Raw genomic sequence first — 26,843 nt, forward strand, 5'->3', positions numbered from 1 at the left:
GAGCGTTGATTCAAATGAAGAGGCACTGAGCTGCTGTTATTTTGGTGAAAAAATGGGTCTCGGCCTGCTCGGCCACTCAATCTGCTAAACTACACATTATAAATGAATCACTTCACACCAGGCAGGATGTAAACTGCAGCAGAAACACTGCAGTTCTAGCCTGAACATCAATAAACAGATTGATCTATAAATTGTGCAGCTGCTTTATAGTTTGAAATGGTTTCTCTCATTTTGTTAATAAACATGAATAATGAGCCAAATATGCAGCCTCTGCTTTAAGAAGTATTGTGGCACAATCATTTATTGTGGTTACCTTTATAAAATCATATCCCAGTAAGATCCTAAAAGCTGCTATAATTCCACAAACATCAGTTTATGAAGGGGTTTCACAGCAGCTCGTCCTGCGTTATTGCCTCCTTTGCAAATTTCATTTTAGGAAAAGAGGAATTTTATGTTTGTCCTCATAAGAGCGAACGCTGCAGTGTCACATTTTACGGTATGAAGTGAGATACAGAGGAACTAAAGCTGAAATAGCTCAGACTGGTACGGTCACATAAACGGCTTCATCAACATTTATGACTTCATTTTGTCCCCATCGTGCACGCTGAACGAAGCCGGCACGCTCGCTCTGCCTCTGGGATCAGATCGGAGGAGCGCACTTTCCTGGAGAAGTGGTTTCCCGGTGATGGAGCTGTTGTCAGTATTGCATCACTGAGACTGCAGCAGCTGTTGTAGAGTGATGAGTAGAGGCGGCTGAGGGTGAATTTATTGCCACGCCCTCTAACTGAATGCTTTCCTGCTCCAGCTGCATATACCAAGCTAGCAGGCTGGGCACCGACTGAGGCTACAGTGCATTTCTGAAGCCGCTTTCATACAAGCACTGCAACCCTGACCTTTACTAGGTCGCACCAACTGAGGTTCACGTGAGAATGCAACCTCAACAAAGCTGCCCTGCACCTTAGCCAGTATTCAACCTGGCAGCTCTAACACAGAGCTCCTGTGAGGCTGCATCGCACTGATGTCAGCACAGTTAATAGTTCACTACATCCACAGCTAGCACGCATGTGTCATTTGTCCTGCCTGCTGCATCCTTTGTCCAGGCAGCCGCCTCACCTAAAACACACAGCAGAAACCTAAAGTGAGAGATCCCCTGCTGTGTGACACATGTGAGAACATGCTCTCACCTGGTTCTTCTCATATTGTCCAAAGTTCATGTGAGAGCTGCTTTAAAGTCAGTCTGCCCTTAAAATGTTTCAGGAGTTGCTGAAGGGTCATGTAATGTAATGTCAGTGATGATGAGTGATGATGAGCCCAGAACATCTAAGATCATCTTTACTACAGAGAAGCATTTGAGCTGAAAACCAGGAGCCTAAAAAGAGTGAAAGTGACAGGAACGAGTGCATTCAGCTTTCACTGAATCTTTCATTTCTCCTCTTCAATTCAAAGCACCTCATGGAAACTTTTCTCATAGTGAAAGTTTGTTTAACCTTAAAAGTGTTTCATTTAGGTCAATTCTATCATTTATTAAGCTCAAGGAAATGACCGAATTCCAGACTTCAGTGACAAAAATGTGTCCTACATGTAAATGCAGTTTCTTCTTACTTCACTGGAGGAGAAAATGTGTGTGAATATCCTTCTGTAAACTACAAACAGCCTCCCAGCAGCTCCCAGAGCCTCACAGTGAGGGTATGTTTGGATCGTGCTGATACTGCGCAGGTGTGATCAGCATGCATGCAGAAGCTGCAGGTCTGTGGTTCAGGCTGTGATGAGGAGCGATCCCAGACTTCCTTCCCATTTCATTCTTTTCTTTGTTTCTTAGAACTTTTTTAATAACTCTGACCTGATACTTTCATGGTACTATTATTCTATGTAACAAGCACTTAAAATGAAGCATATTCACAGTACTGGTAACAGTCGCAGTAAACATAGCAGTGTAATTTCTGGGAGTGGTGCTGGTTAAAAAATGTGACAGGAATAAAGGACATATGAAAGCAGGCACGGTCAAAAGAATAAAGCACTCATAAATATACACTGATTAGTGTGTGATTGCATCTTCTCTTAGTTTGTGGAAGCCCTGTGCTGCCCCGCCATCCCGACATTCCCGCTAATCGTGTTTGATGGACGTGGTTAGAGACCGGCCACGCACGCCATCCGTGCTACAGCTAGTCTTACTGGTAGCTCCATTAGATTTCACCTCCTCACGTTCCAGTTTGCAAATATCATATTCATGAGAGACAGTTATGGTTTATAACTCAGACCACTGGGTCCTCAAACAAACAAACACAATTACAAGGGGGTGGCTGTAGCTCAGTAGGTAGAGCAGGGTCACCTACTGATCGGAAGGTCAGCGGTTCGAATCCTGGCTACTCCAGGCTACATGCCAATGTATCCTTGGGCAAGATACTTAACCCCAAGTTGCTCTCCGACCGTTCTGTCGGAGTATGTATGCGTGTGAATGTTAGTTAATTAAAAAGCACGTAGCTTTGTAAAAATGGAAGTGCTTGTATGAATGGGAGTGCATGGGTGAATGCAAAAACAGGTTGTATAAGCGCTTTGAGTGCTCATACTGAGTAGAAAAGCGCTATATAAGAACTAGTCCATTTACCATTTACAAGTTTGAAAAAAGAAAAGAAGAAGAGTTTGTCCTGCGCCAGCCACCGTAGCCAGGAATATGCTCTCCATCTGGGAGGAGTAAGACTGCAATCTGCAGTCTACTGACATCTGGTGGTGAGATTGTGAACTCTGTACCTTTAAGTCAGTGACTGATAAAAGATTTTATTTCCCTCAGTGTGAGAATTTAGCAAAAACAAAGATGGTGATCTGAGGGTCGTCAGTCAAGTGCAGCTGAATCTGACACACTGTCAGGTTGAGTCCTGCAGAGCAATAAACGCAGGCTGAAGTTTCCCAGCATGCCTCTGATGGACTGAGTGGTCAGTACGTAGCAGTAGTAGTCGGCTTCGACGTGCAGTACTTTTACTTAATGATTGCTCTGCTGAAGGTTATATGAGCTGTGGCTGAAATATCTTTTCGTTCAGCTGCACAAAATATTAAGCATCATTTTTCACTTTCATTGACTTTTGCTGTGATGCTAACAACTGTTGGCTGACTGAAACTTCCAAATTATGAAACATATTTAATCTTGCACAAACTAAAGATATAATCTGTGTAAAACTAAAGAAGTAAAAATGTTTCCTGCATTAAAAATGCATAAATGTATTTATTTCAAACTGCAGCTTTAATGTGTGATATCAGGCACAGTTCAAACATCTTAAAGAATATTATAAGCATATTTATATATGATTTATTTAAAAAGTTTATATTATGTCTGGCACACAGACTACCGCCCCTCTTTGATGTCAACACCAACCAACATTTTTCAGTGAGTGCCGTCCAGATCGCACAGGCCAGCAGGCCTCTGCTGAAGGTGACAGATTTGGATTAGTGCAGAGCAGGGAGCCAAACGGGGCTGAAAGGACTGATGACCGTGACCGCTGCACAGCACAGCCCCACAACTCCCTCCCACTGTGGGAGTGTGTTTGTGTTCTTTTTCCTGAAACTCCACCTCCACAGACAATCACCTCCACACACGTACGCACGCACTCTTTGAAGCCCCTGAAAATGGAGGAGTGTGTATAAAAATTCCTCAGCCATTAATGCAATGCTTTTGTTAAACCGCTGAATTAAATCTGGAAGTCTGCACTTCAATCACACTTTGATTGTTCAATTTAAAATCCTTTGTGGTGGTGTACAGAGGCAAAGTTAGAAAAAAACATCTGTCATTGTCCAAAAGCACATGAGCCTCACTGTAATAAAGACAAACTTTAAATTTCCAACAATATGCCTGTTTGATTAAAATACAACAAATGAAATTTAATATTTGCTACAAATAAAAGACTCAAACTGTCCATAACAGCTCTGCTCAGAGCTTTCACTGAGTGCGAGCTGCCCTCTCTGTGGCCCTGATGGTAATCTGAACACTGATGAAGCTCAGAGTTTTCTGCAGTCAGCTGGATTAGAGCAGAGCAGGAAGGCATTTCCTCAGGGAGACGCAGCGATTTGTTTCAACCAGAAAGCCTATTGTAGAGAAACCAGGTGATTAGGGTGGAACTAACAGGATTGGGCTGATGCCTCTCTGCTGGGAGAGAGAGCACAAAAACGGGCGACACAGTGCACACAGACACACAGAGACCAGCACGCAATGCAACAAGGCACGGAAAGATGTGAATGCATACTGTGGTGTGCAAGTGGGCATAGTTAGATGTCGGCTGTTTGCACTCATGTCGCACAGATTTGCAGCTGTCTCTCTGTGAGCGCTCTGAACTCTCACAGAAACGCCTCTCCTTACATTAGAGCCAGTGAACACAGTATTTAGGCTTCATGTCATTGTCAATTCAATTCAATTCAATTCAATTCAATTTTATTTATATAGCGCCAAATCACAACAAACTGTCGCCTCAAGGCGCTTTGTATTGTGGGTAAAGACCCTACAATAATACAGAGAAAACCCAACAGTCAAAACGACCCCCTATGAGCAGCACTTGGCGACAGTGGAAAGGAAAAACTCCCTTTTAACAGGAAGAAACCTCCATCAGAACCAGGCTCAGGGAGGGGGGGTCATCTGCCGCGACCGGTTGGGCTGAGGGGAGAGAAAGACATGCTGTGGAAGAGAGCCAGAGATTAATATCAATTAATGATTAAATGCAGAGTGGAGTATAAACAAAGTAAATAAGGTGAATGAGAAACAGTGCATTATGTGAACCCCCCAGCAGACTAGGCCTATAGCAGCATAACTAAGGGAGGGTTCAGGGTCACCTGATCCAGCCCTAACTATAAGCTTGATCATAAAGGAAAGTTTTAAGCCTAATCTTAAAAATAGAGAGGGTGTCTGTCTCCTGAATCCAAGCTGGGAGCTGGTTCCACAGAAGAGGGGCCTGAAAGCTGAAGGCTCTGCCTCCCAGCTTTCAGGCTGTCAGAGCTGATCTGCTGCCATTCTAGTTCATTCAGGCACTTTTACAACAGTTCTTTTCCTCACTGTGTTATTTTTATGCACTGGGCCTATTTTTCTCTCCAGGTTACTGTCTCTGGAGTCTAAGCACAAGCATACACGAAAAGGAAGGTGTTTACATACAATTAGATACACAATGTCAGCCATAACATTAAAACCACCTGCCAGGAGCTGTGTGAGTCCCCTCTGTGTCACCCATCTGTACTGTCTGGCACTGGGATGGAGGCAGTGGATGCTCTGGGTCCTGTGGACTGAAGGGTGGGGCTTCGATAGATTGGATTTGTTAGGGTGCATTCCTCAGTTGTTAAGTCACACTGTGATGCAAAGAGTTTTGAGGTCTGGTAGGTCCTTTGGGCAGTTCGGCATGTTTCTGAAACCCCCGTGCGGCTGCTGTAGGGGTTGCTGTCAAAGTCTGCAACAATTTTTTGGCAGTAATGGTCAAAATCACTTCAAGGTAATATTGCACAGCAGAGAAATGCACTAATGATAAATGCTATTCACCTCAGCTGTCAGTGACTGTAGTGTAGTAGCTGATTTGTCTATATTAGGCATGCTACTGTTTCTCATTGCACATAAATATTCAAATATTTCTTAGGGTCAGAGTCAGCACTCAATTTTCAGTTTCAGGGTTTAGATTTTTTCTGTGTGGGAATATTTACCATCACAGCTCATCCCTCAGACTCACAGTAGTGATCATTCAGTTCATCTAACTGCTGTATGTCATATGTCTGCATTTTGGCAGCTGTTTAACATTAACTAAACATTATTCACATTTTAGTGAAGAAAAGCAGTATGACTGTGTTCTGCACAGGCTGCATACAGGACAGATGACACATAGGATCTGAATTGCACAGGGTTAGAGTTAGGTTAGCCCTGCCACAGGCTGGCGACCTGTCCAGGTGAACCATGCCTCTCACCCTGTGACAGCTGGGATAGGCTCCAACCCCCCCCGCGATGGACGGACGGACGGACGGACGGATGGATGGATGGATGGATGGATGGATGGATGGATGGATGGATGGATGGATGGATGGATGATGGATGGACAGACAAACGGATGGATGGATGGATGGATGGATGGATGGATGGATGGATGGATGGATGGACGGACGGACGGACGGATGGATGGACGGACAGACGGATGGACAGACGGACGGATGGATGGATGGATGGATGGATGGATGGATAGATGGACGGACGGATGGATGGATGGACGGACGGATGGATGGATGGACGGACGGATGGATGGATGGTGGATGGATAGATAGACCTTGTTGCTCTGAATCTGTGCTCTGGAGGAAAACACTGGAGGATTTCCAGACTGGATTTTGCAGCCTTTGATTCATCTAATGCTGAACAATGATATGAATAAGCGTTTAAATAAACAGGGTTTTGACATATCTATTTTATTCACTTCCTGCTCTTCATGGCCTCAGCGGCAGCAGAGCTGAGTCACTGCAGAGATGCAGGTTGGAGATGAGCTCTCTTTGATTAGTAGTGTTCTACTGCAGTGTTCCCTGGATCCCTGATATTTGCATGAGGAAACCTGAGCTTCTTTCTTATTATGCCTGCTGTGCTGAATCCTATTGCCCTCGTTCCAACCCACAGATGTGAACGGTGGTGCGCCGCCCACAGCCAAACCGTTTTGTTCATCCACAGTGTGTCAAGATCTTCCCTGGAGATGCAGCCTCTCAACAAGATCAGATTTTTACTGGCACTCCAGCTTATTTCACAGATTCAACCATAACATTACTGAGCACCTGGGGTTAGAAAAGCTTTTTTAAAACTTGTTCTCTGTGTGAGTTATTTAAGCTGGACCAGCAGATTGATACTGTCCTCAGATAATGTGGAGTTCTATTTAAGAAAGCCCTGTTTGAACCCTCCCTTTGTGCTTTAACAGGCAGATCTGGAGCCTTTAGCATCAACAAAGAGGAATGGTCCTTCTCCTCCATTTATCAGATGCTGCTGAGCATCCTGGGACTGACATCACAGAAATATAGTGCAGTGGCAGATTATGTATCAAATACCATCCAACAGCCCACACAGATCAGTGTGCCATAGGGAAGGGTTATGTAGATATAGCATAATTATATCATATTGGTCTTATAGAAATCTTACTTTTTGGCTCTGGTTAGTAAGAGTCAGTGAAATGACTCTTTTATTTGATTCAATTCCCCAAAAATATATTTATTCTGATTAGTTCACAAACTTTCCCTGTAAAGCAGAAATAACTTTGTCCCACTATGTAAAACAACATATTTAATCCTCAGCACTATTTAGCTGGCAGTAAGCTTAGTATCACCAGAAGAGAGCAAAGCTCAGAAGTCACCTGATGCACTGAGCTCGGGCTGCAGGGCTTCATGCACACCCTTCTGATTTGGTGGTCTATTTAAGCATTTCTCATGCAGCACTGCTGTTGCACCGCATTATTGGCTGCTGTTTCAACCCCCCCACCATCCCAGCATCTACCTGCAGACTCCAGAGGAATATTTACTCATCACTCCCCAATTTACATGATGTGTTTACAGGATGTGATGGGCACAGAGCTTATAGATGCTAAAATAAATGTATTCTGCTTGTGGAATGCATCATTTCAAACATGACCTACCTGCCTGAATCACACTGTGCCTCAGTAACTCCTGTTAACTCATCATGCTCCAACCTTAGTTTGCACATGAAAGCTATGCTACTGTTAGACTGTGTACTTGAAGATGGTGAGGTATCCTATTTTCCCATCCACTCACACAAACACCAACCTGATTAGCTCTGACACACCTGAACAGCAGGAAAAAGCAGTTATTAAATCACTTTTCTTCTGACTGAGAGGTGCTGGAGAAAAACCGTGGGAGACAGAAAAAAATCTCAAACCAAAGTTTAACATTTAAATTTGTGTATATTAATGAGACCTTTAAGTTTCAGCGTCCTCCAATAATTCACTCCATCTGTACTCAGACTTCCCATAATGTCATAATATCAATGTCTGTAATATCAATGTTGTGTCTTTGCTTATTATTTATCTATTTATTCTTTGCTTGTATATTTCTGACTGTATATTTTCTGATTGTATATTCTGTATATTTCTGACTGTACATTCTTGTATGACTATATTTCCAACTATATCTCTGCTTGTGTGACTATAATGTAAAAAGCGCTACTGGAACTTTAATTTCCCTGACAGAACCCTCCCAAAGTTTAATCTAATCTAATCTAATGAGCATCCACAGGCTGGATAACAGGAGTTCTTCAGTCCTGGGATCTAATGACAGTTAGTTTGAAATTTTCACCATGAAGCAGTCCTGCTCAGTGCGGCACAGATGGAGACGTCACAAGAAATAAGATTCAGCAAAAGGGTGATAACCAAAAACAAGAGCAGACATTAAATGTGCGATTTTTCTGTTGTCATGTTCAGGGACCAGTGACACCAACAACTACCTCCAGAGATATTCAAAGCCATCTCCAATCCAGACTGAAGGTCTTTCTGTTTTATGCATGCTAGCACCTCATCATTAAGACAAACAGCAGGTGAGCTCTTTTATGCCACCTGTCTACAGCACAGAGCGTGCAGCAGAGAAACACTGCTGCCCAGATAAAGCTCAACGGTAAAGCCTCCTGAGGAGCAGAGAGCAGGATGGAGCGGAGCAGAACCAAGCAGAAGGTTGATGCAAAGAGGAGACATGGACCGACCGGGACGAGACACAAAGGACGTTCTTTCTTGAAAGGCTGAAAATCCAGAAGCCTGTTAGCATGTGACCCAGAGGCTGCAGGCTCAGGGAAGCTTAGATTACCCAATCACACTGCACAGTCAGAAAACTGCAAAAAGAAACAAACTCTAACATCTGGGTTTATCTTTCCTTCAGGACAGCAAAGATGATAAAGGCCTGTTTTCAGTTTTCGTAGCCTCAGCAGTGTAGTTTCAACCTCTCTGGAGTCCTGCAGCTAATCTTTTTCTATTTCCTGGTTATGAACTGTCACATGACCAAGAGCCCATTTTGTATAAATATGAACAGAAACCCCATGTTCTATTGAGAAAACACATGAAAAGTTTAAACTGGGACATCTTACTATGTCAGGAAAATGATTAGCTCAGTTTGAATTTGATGGCAGCAACAGGCCTCAGAGGTCAGCTTAGTTAAGAGGTTTCTTATTTGAGATTTTTTATATTCCTGTGATTGTATGCTTTTGGATTACTACCCATGTTCCCTGTCTCCTGGTAGATGTTTTTTTTCTGTTTTGTTACTTCCTGCTTTATTCTGATAGTTATTTGTATCTGTGCCATACTTTACTTTTACATTCCCACGGCTTATCATCTGATTAAGTGCAGCTGTGTGTCCCAGCTGTTGCCCCTCTGTGCATTTATAGCTGCTGTGTCCTGTCACCCTTTGTCAGATCACCTGTGTTTCAGCCTGTTCAGTTCTCCCTGTTTGTTATGCTTCCTTGGATTCAGCAGTTGACTTCCTGTTATATTTATGTAGTCATGGCCCGATGAAGCCTCATGAAGCTTTGAAGCTTTCCATCCAGTTGGCTCTAAAAAAGGTTTCATTGCTCCAGGCTTCTTGTGCACACAGACGCCCCCTGCTGGTCATTTCAGCTGTTTGTGATGGCCAGTGTCCTCGTGGGAAAATCCCATCAAATAGAAACAAAAACACCTTAACTTGATTTCATTCATCTGTTTGTGATTAATGTGTGGGAGATTTCAGTGTTTAAATAAATCCAGTTGGACACGTTTGTGTTGGAACACTGATTGTGTTTATGAATATTGGGGTGATGGAGATTTTATTCATTTTTATTAAGATATGATATTTTTTCCACTGTGCTTGGACTCTTTCTGGAGATACCCTCTCTGGCTTTGGAGAAAACCCTTTCTCATGGTACTGCAGAGGCAGGATAATCCCACAGCAGGTCTGTACAGGCTTGGATACATGCACCTCAGCCTACATGGGACCCGCATTTCAACTGGGGATGAAAAAAATTATAGTCCTAACACATTTCACATTTTTCATTAATATCTTTGTAATTTCTTACTGGATAGACAGCTCAGAGAGTTGCCACACAGGGAAACCTTTAGCAGCTCCATGAAAACCAGCTCCTCTGTGTCACAGCAAACTGGAGAAACTCCAACACAAACACTAACATGCAGGTTCTGCAGGGACCCAGCAGGCTTCAGACTTAAAGATGAAAGCACGCTCCGAAGCCTCAGCACCTCCCATCACTGTTTCTATGGATTTATACTCCACCTGATTAAAAGTTCGTTTTTTGCCTGCATTTGGGTCCTTTTCCACACCACGACAGGACCGGAGCAACAAAAGGAACATTTGAGTAACTGGTCACAGATCAGTAACGTGATCGTGAAGAGGCAGTAAAGACGGGCAGAGGTTCATCAATTCAATTCAATTCAATTTTATTTATATAGCGCCAAATCACAACAAACTGTCGCCTCAAGGCGCTTTGTATTGTGGGTAAAGACCCTACAATAATACAGAGAAAACCCAACAGTCAAAACGACCCCCTATGAGCAAGCACTTGGCGACAGTGGAAAGGAAAAACTCCCTTTTAACAGGAAGAAACCTCCAGCAGAACCAGGCTCAGGGAGGGGCAGTCATCTGCCGCGACCGGTTGGGCTGAGGGGAGAGAAAAGACATGCTGTGGAAGAGAGCCAGAGATTAATATCAATTAATGATTAAATGCAGAGTGGAGTATAAACAAAGTAAATAAGGTGAATGAGAAACAGTGCATTATGTGAACCCCCCAGCAGCCTAGGCCTATAGCAGCATAACTAAGGGATGGTTCAGGGTCACCTGATCCAGCCCTAACTATAAGCTTGATCATAAAGGAAAGTTTTAAGCCTAATCTTAAAAATAGAGAGGGTGTCTGTCTCCCGAATCCAAGCTGGAAGCTGGTTCCACAGAAGAGGCGCCTGAAAGCTGAAGGCTCTGCCTCCCATTCTACTCTTAAGTATCCTAGGAACCACAAGTAAGCCAGCAGTCTGAGAGCGAAGTGCTCTGTTGGGGTGATATGGTACTATGAGGTCTTTGAGATAAGATGGTGCCTGATTATTCAAGACCTTGTATGTGAGGAGAAGAATTTTAAATTCTATTCTAGATTTAACAGGGAGCCAATGAAGAGAAGCCAATATGGGAGAAATATGCTCTCTCTTTCTAGTCCCTGTCAGTACTCTAGCTGCAGCATTTTGGATCAGCTGAAGGCTTTTCAGAAAGCTTTTAGGACAGCCTGATAATAATGAATTACAATAATCCAGCCTAGAAGTAATAAATGCATGAATGAGCTTTTCAGCATCACTCTGAGAAAGGATGTTTCTAATTTTAGAAATATTGCGCAAATGCAAAAAAGCGGTCCTACATATTTGTTTAATATGTGCATTGAAGGACATATCCTGGTCAAAAATGACTCCAAGATTTCTCACAGTGTTACTGGAGGCCAAAGTAATGCCATCCAGAGTAAGTATCTGGTTAGACACCATGTTTCTAAGATTTGTGGGGCCGAGAACAAGAATTTCAGTTTTATCTGAATTTAGAAGCAGGAAATTAGAGGTCATCCAGGCCTTAATGTCTTTAAGACATTCCTGCAGTTTAATTAATTGATGTGTGTCATCTGGCTTCATTGATAGGTAAAGCTGAGTATCATCTGCATAACAATGAAAATTGATGCAGTGCTTTCTAATAATACTGCCTAAGGGAAGCATGTATAATGTAAATAAAATTGGTCCTAGCACAGAACCCTGTGGAACTCCATAATTAACCTTACTGTCTGAAGAAGACTCCCCATTTACATGAACAAATTGGAGTCTATGAGATAAATATGATTCAAACCACTGCAGTGCAGTACCTTTAATACCTATAGCAAGCTCTAATCTCTGTAATAAAATGTTATGGTCAACAGTATCAAAAGCTGCACTGAGGTCCAACAGGACAAGAACAGAGATGAGTCCACTGTCAGAGGCTCTAAGAAGATCATTTGTAACCTTCACTAATGCTGTTTCTGTACTGTGATGAATTCTGAAACCTGACTGAAACTCTTCAAATAAACCGTTCCTCTGCAGATGATCAGTTAGCTGTTTTACAACTACTCTTTCAAGAATCTTTGAGAGAAAAGGAAGGTTGGAGATTGGCCTATAATTAGCTAAGACAGCTGGGTCAAGTGATGGCTTTTTAAGCAGAGGTTTAATTACAGCCACCTTGAAGGTCTGTGGTACATAGCCAACTAATAAAGACTGATTGATAATTTTTAAGATTGAAGCATCAATAACTGGAAAGACTTCTTTGAACAGTCTAGTAGGAATGGGATCTAACAAACATGTTGCTGGTTTGGAGGAAGTAACTATTGAAGTTAACTCTGAAAGATCAACTGGAGCAAAAGAGTCTAAACAAATATCAGCCTGCAAAACACTGCATCTAAAAATTGTGGAACAATGATGTTCCTCAACGCAAAATTGTGAAGACTTTGAATGTCTACAAGTCATAATATGACCAAAGATACACATATATACATATGTGTGTGTGAGAGAGATAATAAGCCTCTATGGATCATTTCACAGATCTGACAAAGCTCTCAGCTAACTTTGGAAACAGCGTGAACCAAATATTATAGTGAAAGCTGCACTGCCGGCTTTCAGCACGAACCACCGCTCAGTGAACTTTATGGGAACTGATTTACTGTTTCTGGAAGGTCAAATAAATCTGTGGCTTTATGTTTGAGTGTCACAGAGGTCAGAGGCAATACACACACACACACACACATGCACAGAGCCAGCATTCACTGTGGCATCATTTTTGATGAGCTCACAGCATTTTTTTGTGTCCAGAGGTGATTAATATTTTGCAGAGATCTTGTATGGATGATGCAGGAGTCAGACTGCTGCTAAACATCTCCAGATTCTCAGTGGGGTGAAGGTCTGGACTGTGGAAATGATGTTTGATGCTCCCTGAACCACTCTTTCCCAGTCTGAGCCTGATGAATCCTGGCGTTGTCATCTTGGAATATGGCTGTGCTATCAGGGAAGAAATAAATCCACTGATGGCTCATCCAGTATATTCAGGCAGTCAGCTGACCTTATTTTGGGGGACACAACATTCCTGAATCTGGACCAGACCAACTGAAGCAAACCCAGATCATAACACCCCCCACAGGCTTGTATGGTGGATCACTTCATCCACCTCTCCTGTTATCCCAGTGCAGCATGGTCAGTCTGCACCCATCAGACCACATGACCTGCTCCAGAGTCCGATGTTTATGCTCAGGTTTTCTTCAGGCTGCACAGCTGTTCACTCCCGATGGCCTCACTTCTCTTCATGGTGAATGTGGAAGTGGAACCTTTACTGTTAAACTGTTACTGTTAAACTGTTACTGTTAAACTGAGCTCTGCTGCTGATTTTTTACTATTTGATTTCACCAAACACTTGATGTTCAGGGACAGCTATTAACACAGTTAGCACAGTAATTAGTTGTTGTCTTTGCTCGATGCAGGCCAGTAACCTCTGAAATGGAGCAGCACCTTTTCCACAAGCACAGGATCTGCTTCTGACATGGTTGTTTAAAGATGAGCTGCATCAGTGAGCACTGAATAACTCGTTTCCAGTAAAAGCATATGAATCACTGCAGAAATGATCCAACAGAAGGCTTTTACCTATCTGCTTAGTTAATCCAGGCACCTACTTTTTTGATAGCAAGTGTACGTGTATAAAAAAGGTCATCATGGCTAATAGCTGGATGAAGTAGCTGTTAATAATCTTATTTGCATTTGAAAGCTATACAGTATTAATTGTGACTTCTTCTTTCTGACATCAAATGGTGGGAGGAGAGGTTTCCAGGTGCTGTTTGTCTGCCTATCAGGCACTTGTGCTGGAGTCCACAGGTGAGCCTTTACACCTGTCAGCAGATGCTCTGGTGTTCTTGTGTCTCTACACAAGAAGGTGCAAATGCACCGAGGCGCAGCTGTGGGTCAGCTGTGGGTCAGCCATGCTACAGAAGTGCTCGCAGCCCAATACATGCATGAAAGGCAGGAAAACAGACTTCAGCAAAATGCTGTTTAAGGGCCTCTGAAACATTCTGACAGGTGTCCTGATCCTGTAGATGGAACAGGTAGGAAGCCTCATCAGCTACAGGCTCAGACACCTGTCACCTGGTATGCTTTACATCCATCATTAGCCCAGGTGTGTGTGTGCGTGCGTGCGTGTGTGTTGACCCAGTGTGACAGAGTTGTTGCCAGATAAATTTTAGGAAAAGTCACCAGCTAACTGCCCCTCAGTGAGCTGCAGTTCACAGCGTGCGGCACAAATAAAGCTCGAGCTGTGAAGCTTGGTGTGTAGGCACCAGGTCAATTAGGTGAGTCTGTTCTGTCAGACATCTGTGAGGCAGATGGATAAAAAACACGGCCGAATCGCTTTCTGTGCAGACACGCTGTTTAATTCCCAGTACAGCCTGCTGTCCTGGCCTCAGTGTTCCATAATATGCTAGATTACAGCTACATTCCTGTAAACACTCTGTACTGATGTCTATCTAATCTTTGGTTTAATGCCTGTCAGAGTTGTGAGATCTTCACCTGACATCTCAAATCTGAGATGGATTCACTTTGAAAAAACTCACTGCAGCAAAACTCACAGCAAAGATAGTGAAATTAGCACCACCTTAAAGATAGGCTTCCAAAATAAACCAGCTCTGCTTAACTTTTAATTAAAAGCAAATTATTATTGAGTTAATTCAGCAGATTTAAAGTAAATCACCTTAGAAAGTATAACTAGTTAATAATTATTTACAATATTATCATTCCACGTTGGGAGACAGATCTTTTCATTAGCTGCAGCTCCCACGGCCCCGTCACAGATGAAGAACACGTCTCCTCTGAAGGTCGTTCCCGGCTGCCTCAGGGTGACAGGTAGGCTCTGTGGTTTAGTTTAGATTCTGGTTAGACTGGCAGAGGCAAAAACTACTAACTACCATCATCCATTACTAGCATCAGTTCCAGGGTACAAAGGTGGAGCTGGTGTTTGACTGACTGCAGGATAAAATCTGAAGAAACTGCTGAATGCCAAATCAGACCCCAGGCCAGCGTCTCTGCATTCAGGCAGTGAAGTTGTTCTTCACAACCAATATTGTTGTGCACTTATCACACGTGACAATGGCAACACTGTCATGCATTGTAAAGACCTTGCTGTTGTTGCATGAACAGTGTTCCTTTGTTGCCCCCCCCCCCTCACACACACACACACACACACACACACACACACACACACACACTTTCAGCACGTGAGCAGCTGAATGCACATATGCACAGTGAGCTGTGGGGCACTTTCAGGACGAGCTCATGCTGATGTGCTTTTGGACTGATAGTCATTTAAAATAAATCCCTAAAATGAGTAGCAAAAATATTTAGACAGACATTAACAGACTTGTGCAGCCCATCCAAGTACAGTGTGTGTGAGTCAGATGATGGCATCTTCACAACCATAAAGGCATCGTCTCCTGGGAGGTGAGATCAGGACTGTTGCTTCTGTGTTTCCCCTCACTGCACCGCTCTACTGTCACAAATTACTGCATATTGTTGCATAATTATACAATTTTTATTGTATATAGCTTCACTTAAACAGTGCCTACTATCATCTACAGAGTAAAGTTTAAATTCTGCCAGACATGGAATCCAAAATTAAACGGAAAAAAAGGAGAAATGTAGGCAGCAAGCATCAGAATAGAAAGAAAGGTCAGTCATTTATTTGCATAAAGCTCCTTCACATGCAGTTAGAGAAAACATATAAATCACCATTTTCTCAATGTTGACCAAATAAATAAAAATGAATGAATAAGTCAGGAGAAAGTTAAGGAGGAAGGAAAAATGATGTGAGAGAAAAAAGCTGAAGAGCAGAAGCTGTCAGTGTTGCTTACCATGACATTTGGCTTCCTCGTTGAGAATCCTCTGTACCATCCTGGAAGAAAACACAAACAGCAGTGACTAAGACTGATGATCAAACATGAAGCTCAGTGAAGAGTTAAAAGTGGCGATGAGTCAGCAGCTTGAGGGAATATGCAAAGTGACTTTGGCTTCAGCATTTTCCAACAAAGAGCTCTTTGTTCAAAGAACTTCTGTCTTAAAGGAACTTTCAAGGTGCTTTATATCGTAAGGTAAAGACCCCACAATAGACCCATCGTGGTGACAGTGGGGAGGAAAAACTCCCTTTAACAGGAAGAAACCTCCAGCAGAACCAGGCTCAGTACTCAGACGGCAGCATTTTGGATCAGCTGAAGGCTTTTCAGGGAGCTTTTAGGACAGCCTGATAATAATGAATTACAATAGTCCAGCCTAGAAGTAATAAATGCATGAATGAGCTTTTCAGCATCAGTCTCAGAAAGGATGTTTCTAATTTTAGAAAGAAAAAGAAAAAGAGACAGTTTGGTGCAAAGTCACACAGCTTATGCTGCTGCACAGCATGGAGACCCATTCAAAAAGCTTTAATCTACGAGAAGAGTCCAATGATGCTGCAGAGTTACAGTAACAGCTATGCAGCAGCCTGGTTCTAGTAATTATGTCTTTAACTGGTGACCAGAGATGACAGTAAAGTAAAACACAGACTTTGGCTGTACCATACAAATATGCTAAATGCAATTTTACTGTTTTTCTTTATTTCAAGGATCAATGATTCTTTATTGTGATTCACATCACATTTACATGCAGTGGAATGAAATTTCTGTCCTCAGGTCCCAGTGCTGCCCTTAAAGAAGAATAAATATAAATAGAAAATAACAATACTATTAAAGAAAAATATACATATACACACATCCATACCATACACATATACACGGTGGCGCAGTGGTTAGCACTGCTGCCTCACAGTTAGAATAACATCTGAAAGGTGTGGGTTTGATTCCACCTTGGCCCAGGCCTCTCCCTCTCTCTGTGTGGAGTTTGCATGTTCTCCCCGTGCTTGCGTGGGTTTCCTCCGGGTACTCCAGTTTCCTCCCACATTCCAAAGACATGCACTTACTGGGGTTAGGTTAATTGGCTACTCTGCTATTTTAAATTTCCCATAGGTGTGAATGAGAGCGTGAACGCGAGTGTGAAAGGTCGTTTGTCTCTCTGTGTTGGCCCTGCGACAGGCTGGCGACCTGTTCAGGGTGTACCCTGCCTCCCGCCCTATGACAGCTGGGATAGGCTCCAGCCCCCCTGCAACCCTGAACAGGATGAGTGGAAGCGAATGGATGGATGGATGGAATATACAATAACAGTTTGAGATGTAGTAAAGGTAGTGACACTTGGTGCCACAGCAGTGCTGAGGATGATGGGGGAGGCGGTGACGTCGTGGATCCTCACAGATTGCAGCCTGTTTGTCAGGAAGTCCAGGACCCAGTTGCAGAGGGAGGAGCTCAGTCCAAGTGTGAACAGTTTGTGCACCAGGTTCTGTGGAACGATGGCGTTGAAGGCTGATGTGAAATCCACAAAGAGCACACAGACACAGGAGTCCTTACACTCCAGGTGGGTGAGGGTGGTGTGAACCACAGAGGAGATGGCAGCCTCCGTGGACCGGTTCTTCCAGAATGCATATTGGTGTGGGTCCACGGTGACATCGATGGTGTCCTTAATGTGGACCATAACCAGTCTCTCAAAGGACTTCATGACTGTCAGAGTGAGAGCTACTTTCTTCATTTTACTTTAATTTTTATTTTTAATTTTACTTTATTTTAGCTATTAAAACAAATTTGCCCATGTGTGTTAGTCAAGATGAGTTAAATGTGAGCTCCACAGGACTGAAGCGACCATTCAGTCCTGTGTCTTCAATCGGCTAAGGGTTAGGCTTTGGTGAGGATGCTGTGGTGTCATTGAACAAAGAAAGATAACAATGGATAACAAAGATATGAATAAGGCTTTAAATCCTGTGTGTTTGCATGTGAAGTGTCAGCTGAAACAGCAGCTTTTATACTAAAACTTCAAAGCTTGACAATTTTCTGAAGTTGTGTGAAGCCTCTTTGTGTGATTTCTGAGCACGCTGATGGATGCTTAGTTTTTTGCCATGGACATCAGAGGTGATGTCATCAGAAAGATGAAGTGCGTCATGTTTGTGTGTTTGTTGGTTTAAGTCATCAGAACATAAATTGCTGCTGTAGGACTTTTGGGGTCGAGTAACTGTTTTCTCCGATGAGTTGAATATCTGGGGCACTGCCACTGTTTTTGGAGCACCATCCTCAAAGAGACACCAACACCAGTGTCACAGTCCAGAGTTCCAGTTCAGAAACTCAAACTAGCTGAGATTAAGCTTAGCATACAGCTAGCTTATTTCAACAGCCACCTGTCAGCAGACTAACTTTGAGCCTTGATTATGTTCTTTTTTAAACCAGGATAAAAACGTGCTTATTTGATCTCAAACTGGACATTTTTTCAGCATGTTGGTGCTTGTTCGGCTCCCAGAGTCTGGTCTGTTTCTCTCCATGTCAGTACTCTGGTTCAGAGCCTGGTTTAACACTGCTTCTCTTAGCTCTGTGTGACCTACAGGACAGGATGCGTGACAGTGATGAACCCCTTTCTTCTTCAGGGCTCAGAGCACAGCGCAGTTCTTTCCACATGGGTGGGCATTCCTCAGATGCCTCTGTGGAGCAGAAAGCTGTCATGAAAGTTGACTCAACTTAGAGTAAAATCTTGACAGCTGAAAAGTGCTGGCATCCAGGGACTAAATATGTACAGGAAAAGCACCCAGACAGTCAGTCAGCAGGGACATCATTTGTCTCCACTCAAGTGGAAATAAAAATGATTGTGTCGGCCAGTGGAAATGTAAGGTTGGGCAGCTACTGTCTGTCAGTGACAGGGTGAACCAAAAGAGACATTTATTTACATCAAAATAATACACATTATTACTTTGACCTTCTACCAAGTGTACACCACTAGGAAGGCCATTTATTATGCGAGTATCAGAGAACACATCACCTAAATCACCAACACGCCTCTTAAACAGACACTTTTAAGGATAGTTCAGAAAATAAAGGAGAAATTTCCTGTAAGATGATGAAAGAACTACGATCATGGTGAAACCTTTCCTGTTCTTCATTAATTACTAAGAAAACGCTCCAATTCTGACCAGTGCATCAGACACTTTAATCACATCTCCTCACAAAATCATGGGATCCATTTCTCTGGGGTGTGGAAGGGGGGGGCTTAATTGGCTGGTTAATTAATAACCAATCAACATTCATTTACCACCCTCGTTAAGATGGCTGTGTTTACTCCCCAGCCTCTCATCTATATGATAATCAGTCATGGGTTGGACCAGCAGCGCCTGGGCCCATTTGTAAGAGCTGACGTGATGTGTGTGTGTGTGTGTGTGTGTGTGTGTGTGTGTGTGTGTGTGTGTGTGTGTGTGTGTGTGTGTGTCAGTTTTCCACATCTGTAAGAGAGAAGAAAGTGTTTTGAGTGACAAGAGGAAACATTTATGTGCATGCAGGAATGTGTACCTGAATGACAGCACAGGCTGCAGAGCAGCTGTTTCTCTGTGGCACACGGATGCACACACAGTACAGTTACACAGCATACTCTGAAGAAGAGTAATCATCTCGCCTCCTGCATCTAAACAGCCCATAAATTTGTTGTTAGAATAATCATTTTGCACCAAAATAATTACCAATAAAAATCCCTGTAAAACATTTCTGAGTGGGGGAAGAACTCAAGGAACCACTTTTGTTGAGTTAAAGCACGTTCAGTGTGCACTCATTATGCAAACTGGATGTAAGCTACAAAATCAACCAAATATGAGTGTTACATGATGATGAGCCAGCTTAAGGTAAATTGTTTCTCGATGCAGTGATAGTACCATAACACTATGTTTCTTTGTAACTTTGACAATGATCCAATAGCAGTGTGAGCTGAGCCACCAAACGACTGTGTGTGAGCGCAGCCTCCTCAGTTTATACAACACTACTGTAGCGCTAACCCACCAAGTAAAACCTCACTGAAAAGACGAATTCGGCAGACGCCTGAACACAGATTCGGTCAGTACATGAATGGTATAAAAGCCACTGTTTGACCTGCTCAACACCCCTGCACTGCACCATGATGCACCATGTAAACCCAATCTGAACCCAATTTAACCAAACCCTGATGGCTATGTCACATTAAACATATTTTAGATCTCTAATCAATAGAAAATTGTTCAGTAGTTAAATATAAATTTATGGATGAAATTAGGTTGAAGTCACGTTTTTGTAAAAGCCTGAAAAACACCAGTTTTTCCCCTTTAACTTTCAACTCAACCAGATTTAGACTTAAAACCTGTTTGAAGCCTCTGACTGGCCAATCAGACTTAACCCAGTGGACTCTGTACACAGGTTTCTGCTGCTTGAAGGTGTTTATTGGGTTATTAGCCCAGAAAACAAAGAATATTTAGGAAGAATTGGGCAGATGTGAGTGCTGCACAACCAGTGACATTTCTGTCATTTATAATGTGAATCCAAAACAGTTCCTTTTTTTAATGTACAGTTTAGTAGCTACGACACATATCGATGATTTCACCACTTTGTCTTCCTCCAAAGGTCCTCTCACCGATACTTGGTGACATGACAACAACACTGTGGTGGTGGTGATAACCTGGATGGCGAGGAGCCTGGAATTGACCCTAAAAGACAGACTAATGTGATTCTCAGTGCAATGACTGCTCTTCTTGATCTCTGATGATCTCTGACCTCGAGAGAAGTAACAGAAACCCCTCCTGTGACAGAGCCAACTGCATGTTCTCCGTGGTGCTCAGAAAACAAGAGGACTTTCTGGAAAATTCCTCATTTCATTTGTGTCGAGTCATTTCTGTCATACCTTATTGTCTTTGGCTGTCCTGCCTCACTCAACCAGTCGGGTCTTTGCTGCACCTACAAAAACCACACAGACTGCATACCCATCCCCAAGCATTATGTCTTAGTGCCACAACTATTTGTTGTGTGCTGTAACCCTTAGTCCTTAGTTTCTTTCTGTTTTTGAATGTTAGTTTTCTTTCTTTGGTTTCTGTGTTCCCCTGTTGGTGTCTTACTGTGTGTCGCTTTAATCTTTGACCACCTTTCACTTTACTTCCTCGTTCCAATGGTTCGTTCCAAATGGGAAGCATGATGGTGCAGTGTTAGCACTGTTACCTCACAGCAAGAAGGTCCTGGGTTTGAATCCACCCCCAGGGTCTTTTGTGTTTTTGGTCCTCGGACTGTCGGGTCATCATTTCATTTTGCTGCTGTTCCTGTGTGAAGTTCTGGCTCCTGAATTTAGGTCTATGCTGTCTTTTTGTATTTGGTTTCATTTGATGGGTTTCCTGCCACCAGTGGAGTGCTGAGACTAAGCTTAAGTTTTTTGTCTCTGGACTGTAGAGAGATTTACTGAAGTCTCACTGCAGTCAGAGTGACAGTGAGAGAGAATAAAATTGCCATATTTTGAAGTTTAAATCACAATGTGGAGGGGTTCTCATGGTCAAAGATTTTTTTAAGACTTCTTCAGTGTCTGTGTTTTTCCAGACTTCACGTGCACCTCTAACTGCTCTGAGAGGCAGACGCTTAGACAGCTACAGCTGTCAACATAATAACCGATCCAAGCAGAGCAACCCTCCAATAAATGCAAAACCCTGTTTATTAGTTTCTGGGTGCAATAGTTAAAATATCTGAAAAACAGAAAAACAGCGCTAAAGACAGAACTTTGTTAATCATTACAATTTACACATAAAATGGCTCATCTTCCTCAAACGTATGTCTCCAGTTTTCATGGCCTCTTTTTTGCTGTTATTTGCAGACAGCTGCTCGCTCTACAGTAGCAAAAGAATTTTATTATAGCTCTCCAAAATAATGAGCACTTAGGCTACTATGGCCACTTCTGTAATGCTGATAGTCCCAAGAATAAAATCTCACACCTTAAATTGCTGCTGCCCCCCAATCGAGCTCAAATGCTTTCTCAAGTGCTGTGACTGTAATCTATATTTAAAGAATGGACTTTTGACTCCAAGAGTCTGGCTTCCATTTTCATTATAACCACTGAGTGTTTATGAGTGTCTGGGTGGGGAGAGAGTGGCAGAAAGAGTGGCAGCTACGGTGAAGAGGGCAGGGGAAAACAATGTGAACCATGGTGATGATGATGGTGGTGGTGGTGACGATGATGATGATGGTGATGATGATGATGACGATGATGGTGGTGGTAACGATGATGGTGGTGATGATGATAATAACGATGATGATGATGATGATAATAACGATGATGATGATGATGATGATGACGATAACAATGATGATGATGATGATAACGATGATGATGATGACGATGATGATGATGATGATAACGATGATGATGATGATGATGACGATGATGATGATGATGCCGATGATGACGATGATGATGACGATGATGATGATGATGCTGATGATGATGATGATGACGATGATGGTGGTGATGATGATGATGATTATAACGATGATGAGCGGTGGTGGTAGTGGTGGTGATGATGATGATGACGATGATGGTGGTGGTAACGATGATGGTGGTGATGATGATAATAACGATGATGATGATGATGATAATAACGATGATGATGATGATGATGATGATGATGATGATGATGATGATGATGATGCTGATGATGATGATGATGACGATGATGGTGGTGATGATGATGATTATAACGATGATGAGCGGTGGTGGTAGTGGTGGTGATGATGATGATGACGATGATGGTGGTGTTAACGATGATGGTGGTGATGATGATAATAACGATGATGATGATGATGATAATAACGATGATGATGACGATGATGATGATGATGCTGATAATGATGATGATGACGATGATGGTGATGATTATAACGATGATGAGCGGTGGTGGTGGTGGTGGTGATGATGATGATGACGATGATGGTGGTGGTAACGATGATGGTGGTGATGATGATAATAACGATGATGATGATGATGATAACGATGATGATGATGATGATGATGACGATAACAATGATGATGATGATGATAACGATGATGATGATGACGATGATGATGATGATGACGATGATGACGATGATGACGATGATGATGACGATAACGATGATGATGATAACGATGATGATGATGATGATAACGATGATGACGATAACAATGATGATGATAACGATGATGATGATGATAACGATGATGATGATGATGATAACGATGATGATGATGATGATGATGGCGATGATGACGATGATGATAACGATGATGATGATGATGATGATGATGGTGGTGATGATGACGACGATGATGATGATGATGATGATGAGGACGGTGGTGGTGATGATGATGATGGTGGTGATGATGATGATAATGATGATGATGATGATGATGATGATGATGATGGTGGTGGTGATGATGATGGTGGTGATGATGATGATAACGATGATGGTGGTGATGATGATGATAACGATGAGGATGATGATGATGGTGGTGGTGGTGATGATAACGATGATGATGATGATGATGATGATGATGACAGTGATGATAACGATGATGATGGTGATAACGATGATGATGATGATGATGATGATAACAATGATGATCAGAATCAGAATCAGAAGAATTTTTTTCTCAATATATGTCAAACATACAATGAAATTACGTTCCAGAACACCCATCCAAGAAAAGACAAGCAAATCACACAAACAGGGGAGACAAGGGTATGCGACCTTGCAGCCATCAGAGGCGCTGCTGTTTAAAAAAGATGGAAACAATAGCGAACACAATGGGGTAAGTGAGGAGAAAATAGCATCTCATACCTTGCCCCATGACAGGGCGCAATATGAGGATGGAAAAACCTCTGCATAGCATAGAGTGAGCACATATACTGCATGGGAAAGCACTAGAGTGGGGAGGGGTGGGGATGGAATGGAATGGGGCCAGCGAAGGCGAGTGGATTCGGGTTACTGTGGAGCTGACCCAGCTCCCCCCTCAGCTAACAGTTCCTGATAAGAGGTGGAATGTTCATCAGCAGCTTGGTCAGTTCACACAGGTCAGAAGACGGGATAGTGCAGGGGCGCAGAGCATCTGTTTACATAACATCCAGGAGAAAAATGAGATTCCCAGCTATCCGAGGCCGTCAGGGAGCCAAATTTCAGATTCTACAATTGTTTTGGTACAGGCCATCTCTGATTAATTTGCTGACAGCCTTATAGTCTCACTAGAAACTCTCAATGGTGAAAAATCCAATCATCCAAATTTTCTTGGTTCCAACAGACACTTCTCCAAGAACACTTCTCAAGAGCATTGAGAGACCAGCTGATCAGACCCATAATCCTAATTTCCAGTTTGGTAGATGTGTAGAGAGAGGTTCTCAAGTACAGCGAAGCAGCAAAGCAGGGTAGATAAGGTAGGGTTAGGAGAGAAAAGAAAAGGCATCCACCTCCGCTGAGAGTGAGAACAGAAGAGAATGACGATGATGATGGTGGTGATGATGATGATAATGATGATGATGGCACATCCACAGATACTTCTGGTCTTTGACCCGAACAAACACAAATAAAAACTGACCATAACTGATTTTTCCTGTTTGTTGAACTCAGAGTTACACCAGCATTTAACACGTTCTCTCATGGATGTCTGTTCTGCTGTACTAACACATTGTTTAGAGGGCACTTTCTAAAATCTATTTGCATATTCAGCTGATGACAGAAGCTGTGGAGGGGGGTCCAGAGATTGTCATGGGAATCTTGGACAAAAGTTAGCCCTGGTTTGCCCTGATAATCACTGTGTGTGAAAGCTGTGACGCTAGTCTCTGCCACGAGGACTCAGATAATAACTCAGTCCCTCACCAGCAGGACTGCATTTCATAACCCAATCAAATTAGACACTGATTGGATGCCATGGAACTAGCTCAGCTTAGAACATGAGGCTGCCTGGTCAATATGATAGACAATGAGAGAAAAGAAATGTATATAAGTGGAACTAGAGAAGTGGAAAGGAAGGAGACTGGAGTTAGGAGGAAGTGGGAGGAAAATGAAGACAACTGCAGATTGTAGTTCTTAGTAGATCACAACACAAGAGGGGTGAGGAAGGCAGAAAGGCGGTGAACATTTCCTCCTCTGTCTATTCCTCTGTCCTCCTCTGGGGCAAAGAGAGGCCTAATCAGCCCCTGATGCTAGCGTCCTTCCCAGCTGTGGCTAATGGGGCACATACTCACTCATTATCTGCAAAAGACAATTTTCTGACTTCACACACATCCTGGCTTGAGCTGTTAATTTCTGTGAGTCGAACTAGGAATAACAATGGGAGAAGCATCAGCTAATAACTTGGGCTCTCATCCAGGCCTGCGAGGGGCTATTACAAGCTATTTGCACTCATTATTTGAGAGAACTATGAATGCAGCAATGAGTACTACTTTGTTTTTACTGTGCACATTTACGACAACACAGCCACTGCTGCAGCAGCAGCATTGATGTGGAAGCTTTTCTGTGTAGTGCTCTCATAAAAATCTGGAGGGAAATGGACCACTGAAGCAAACAGCAGCCTGCACCACTGCAGCGCCGAATGCTTTTTGACCAAACAGTAGTATGAAAAATGACAGGACTGCTCTCTTTCCAGATACCAGGGGCACAATGAGGCACCCATAAAGAAGATTTATAAAAGGCTTTTTTTTTGTTTTTTTTAGAAAAACCCACATAATAATATGGCCATAATTCCCCTAGAATTAAATGGAACTTGATCTGAAATTAAGATATAATTATATTTACCCACAATAAACAGATAAAAATTTAGGCTTTTGGTGGCGCGGTGGTTAGCAGAATACCATCTGAAAGGCCTGGGTTCGATTCCCTCTCTCTCTGTGGAGTTTGCATGTTGCCTCTGTGTCTGCGTGGGTTTCCTCCCACAGTCCAAAGACATGCACTTACTGGGTTTGGTTAATCGGTTACTCTAAATTGCCCACAGGTATGAATGGTTGTCTGTCTCTCTCTGCATTAGCCCTGCAACAGGCTGGCGACCTGTGCAGGGTGTACCCTGTGTTCTCGTGATCCTGGGTCTGTCTGTTATCCCTACCATGTCAGGTCTTCAGGTGTTTCAGGTGTCTGTGACTTCCCTCTGTGTCAGTCTGTGCAGTGTGTCAAGTCTGCATTTCTTTGACAGTTCTTGTCCTTTGTGCTTTGTGTTTAGTTTAACTTCCCTTTTTCATCTGTGTAATTCATTTCAGCTGTGCCCTCACCTGCTGTTCGTTCCTCAGGTACCCTGCTCTGTATTTAAAGTCTCAGTTTTGTGTAGTTCTTTGTTCGAGTCCTTGTCAGTGTAACATCTAGGTTGATGGTTCCTGCTGTATGCCTTCGTATTTCCAGTTTTGAGTTTCCTTGTTCAGCTGGCTCCTGACCAGCTATTTGAGTTTAAGTATTTACAATAAAAGCTCAGCCTTATTTAAGCTCTCGCCTTGTGTCCTGCACTGGGGTCCTCCCTGCTTTGCCTGCAGCAGCTGTGACACTGCAGCTCTCACCTGTTCGAACAGTTCTTTATTACATTTGGTCCGATCCACTGTGAGCTCCTTTTTTGGAGTTTTCTTACAGCCTTCTTGAAAGTTGTAGTTGAACAGTGTTTCTTAGACTTGGCTCCATCAGTAGAGCATCACATGGGCAGATGCCCTGCTGTGTTTGCTAGTTTCTATTTTGTCTTCTAAGTAGGAAAGGGAGAACAGTCCTTCTTACATTTGTATATGTAATATAAGAGGACGGTTGAATAGTGGAACATCCTGATGCACACCAGTATAATCCATAAGAAGAAGTTAGGCCACTGCATAATGTAGCTTGTACCCCTAAAAGTACAATGCATTTAAAAATTTAGCTTGTTTTTCTACACTTCTTAAAGTTACATAAGTGAATATAATTGCATTAT

The 26,843-nt window shown here is 42.8% G+C and overlaps 1 protein-coding gene across 1 annotated transcript in view; it reads right to left on the reverse strand.

Moving 5' to 3' along the window:
- LOC115777809 (dedicator of cytokinesis protein 3-like) overlaps positions 1 to 26,843 on the reverse strand; it is a 277,391-nt gene that overhangs the window by 168,428 nt on the left and 82,120 nt on the right. Inside the window, 1 exon segment of the mRNA XM_030725805.1 lies at positions 15,899 to 15,939. Within this exon segment, the coding sequence (XP_030581665.1) occupies positions 15,899 to 15,939 (41 nt within the window).

This window comes from Archocentrus centrarchus, unplaced genomic scaffold, assembly GCF_007364275.1.
Source record: "Archocentrus centrarchus isolate MPI-CPG fArcCen1 unplaced genomic scaffold, fArcCen1 scaffold_76_ctg1, whole genome shotgun sequence".
Lineage (NCBI taxonomy): Eukaryota > Metazoa > Chordata > Actinopteri > Cichliformes > Cichlidae > Archocentrus > Archocentrus centrarchus.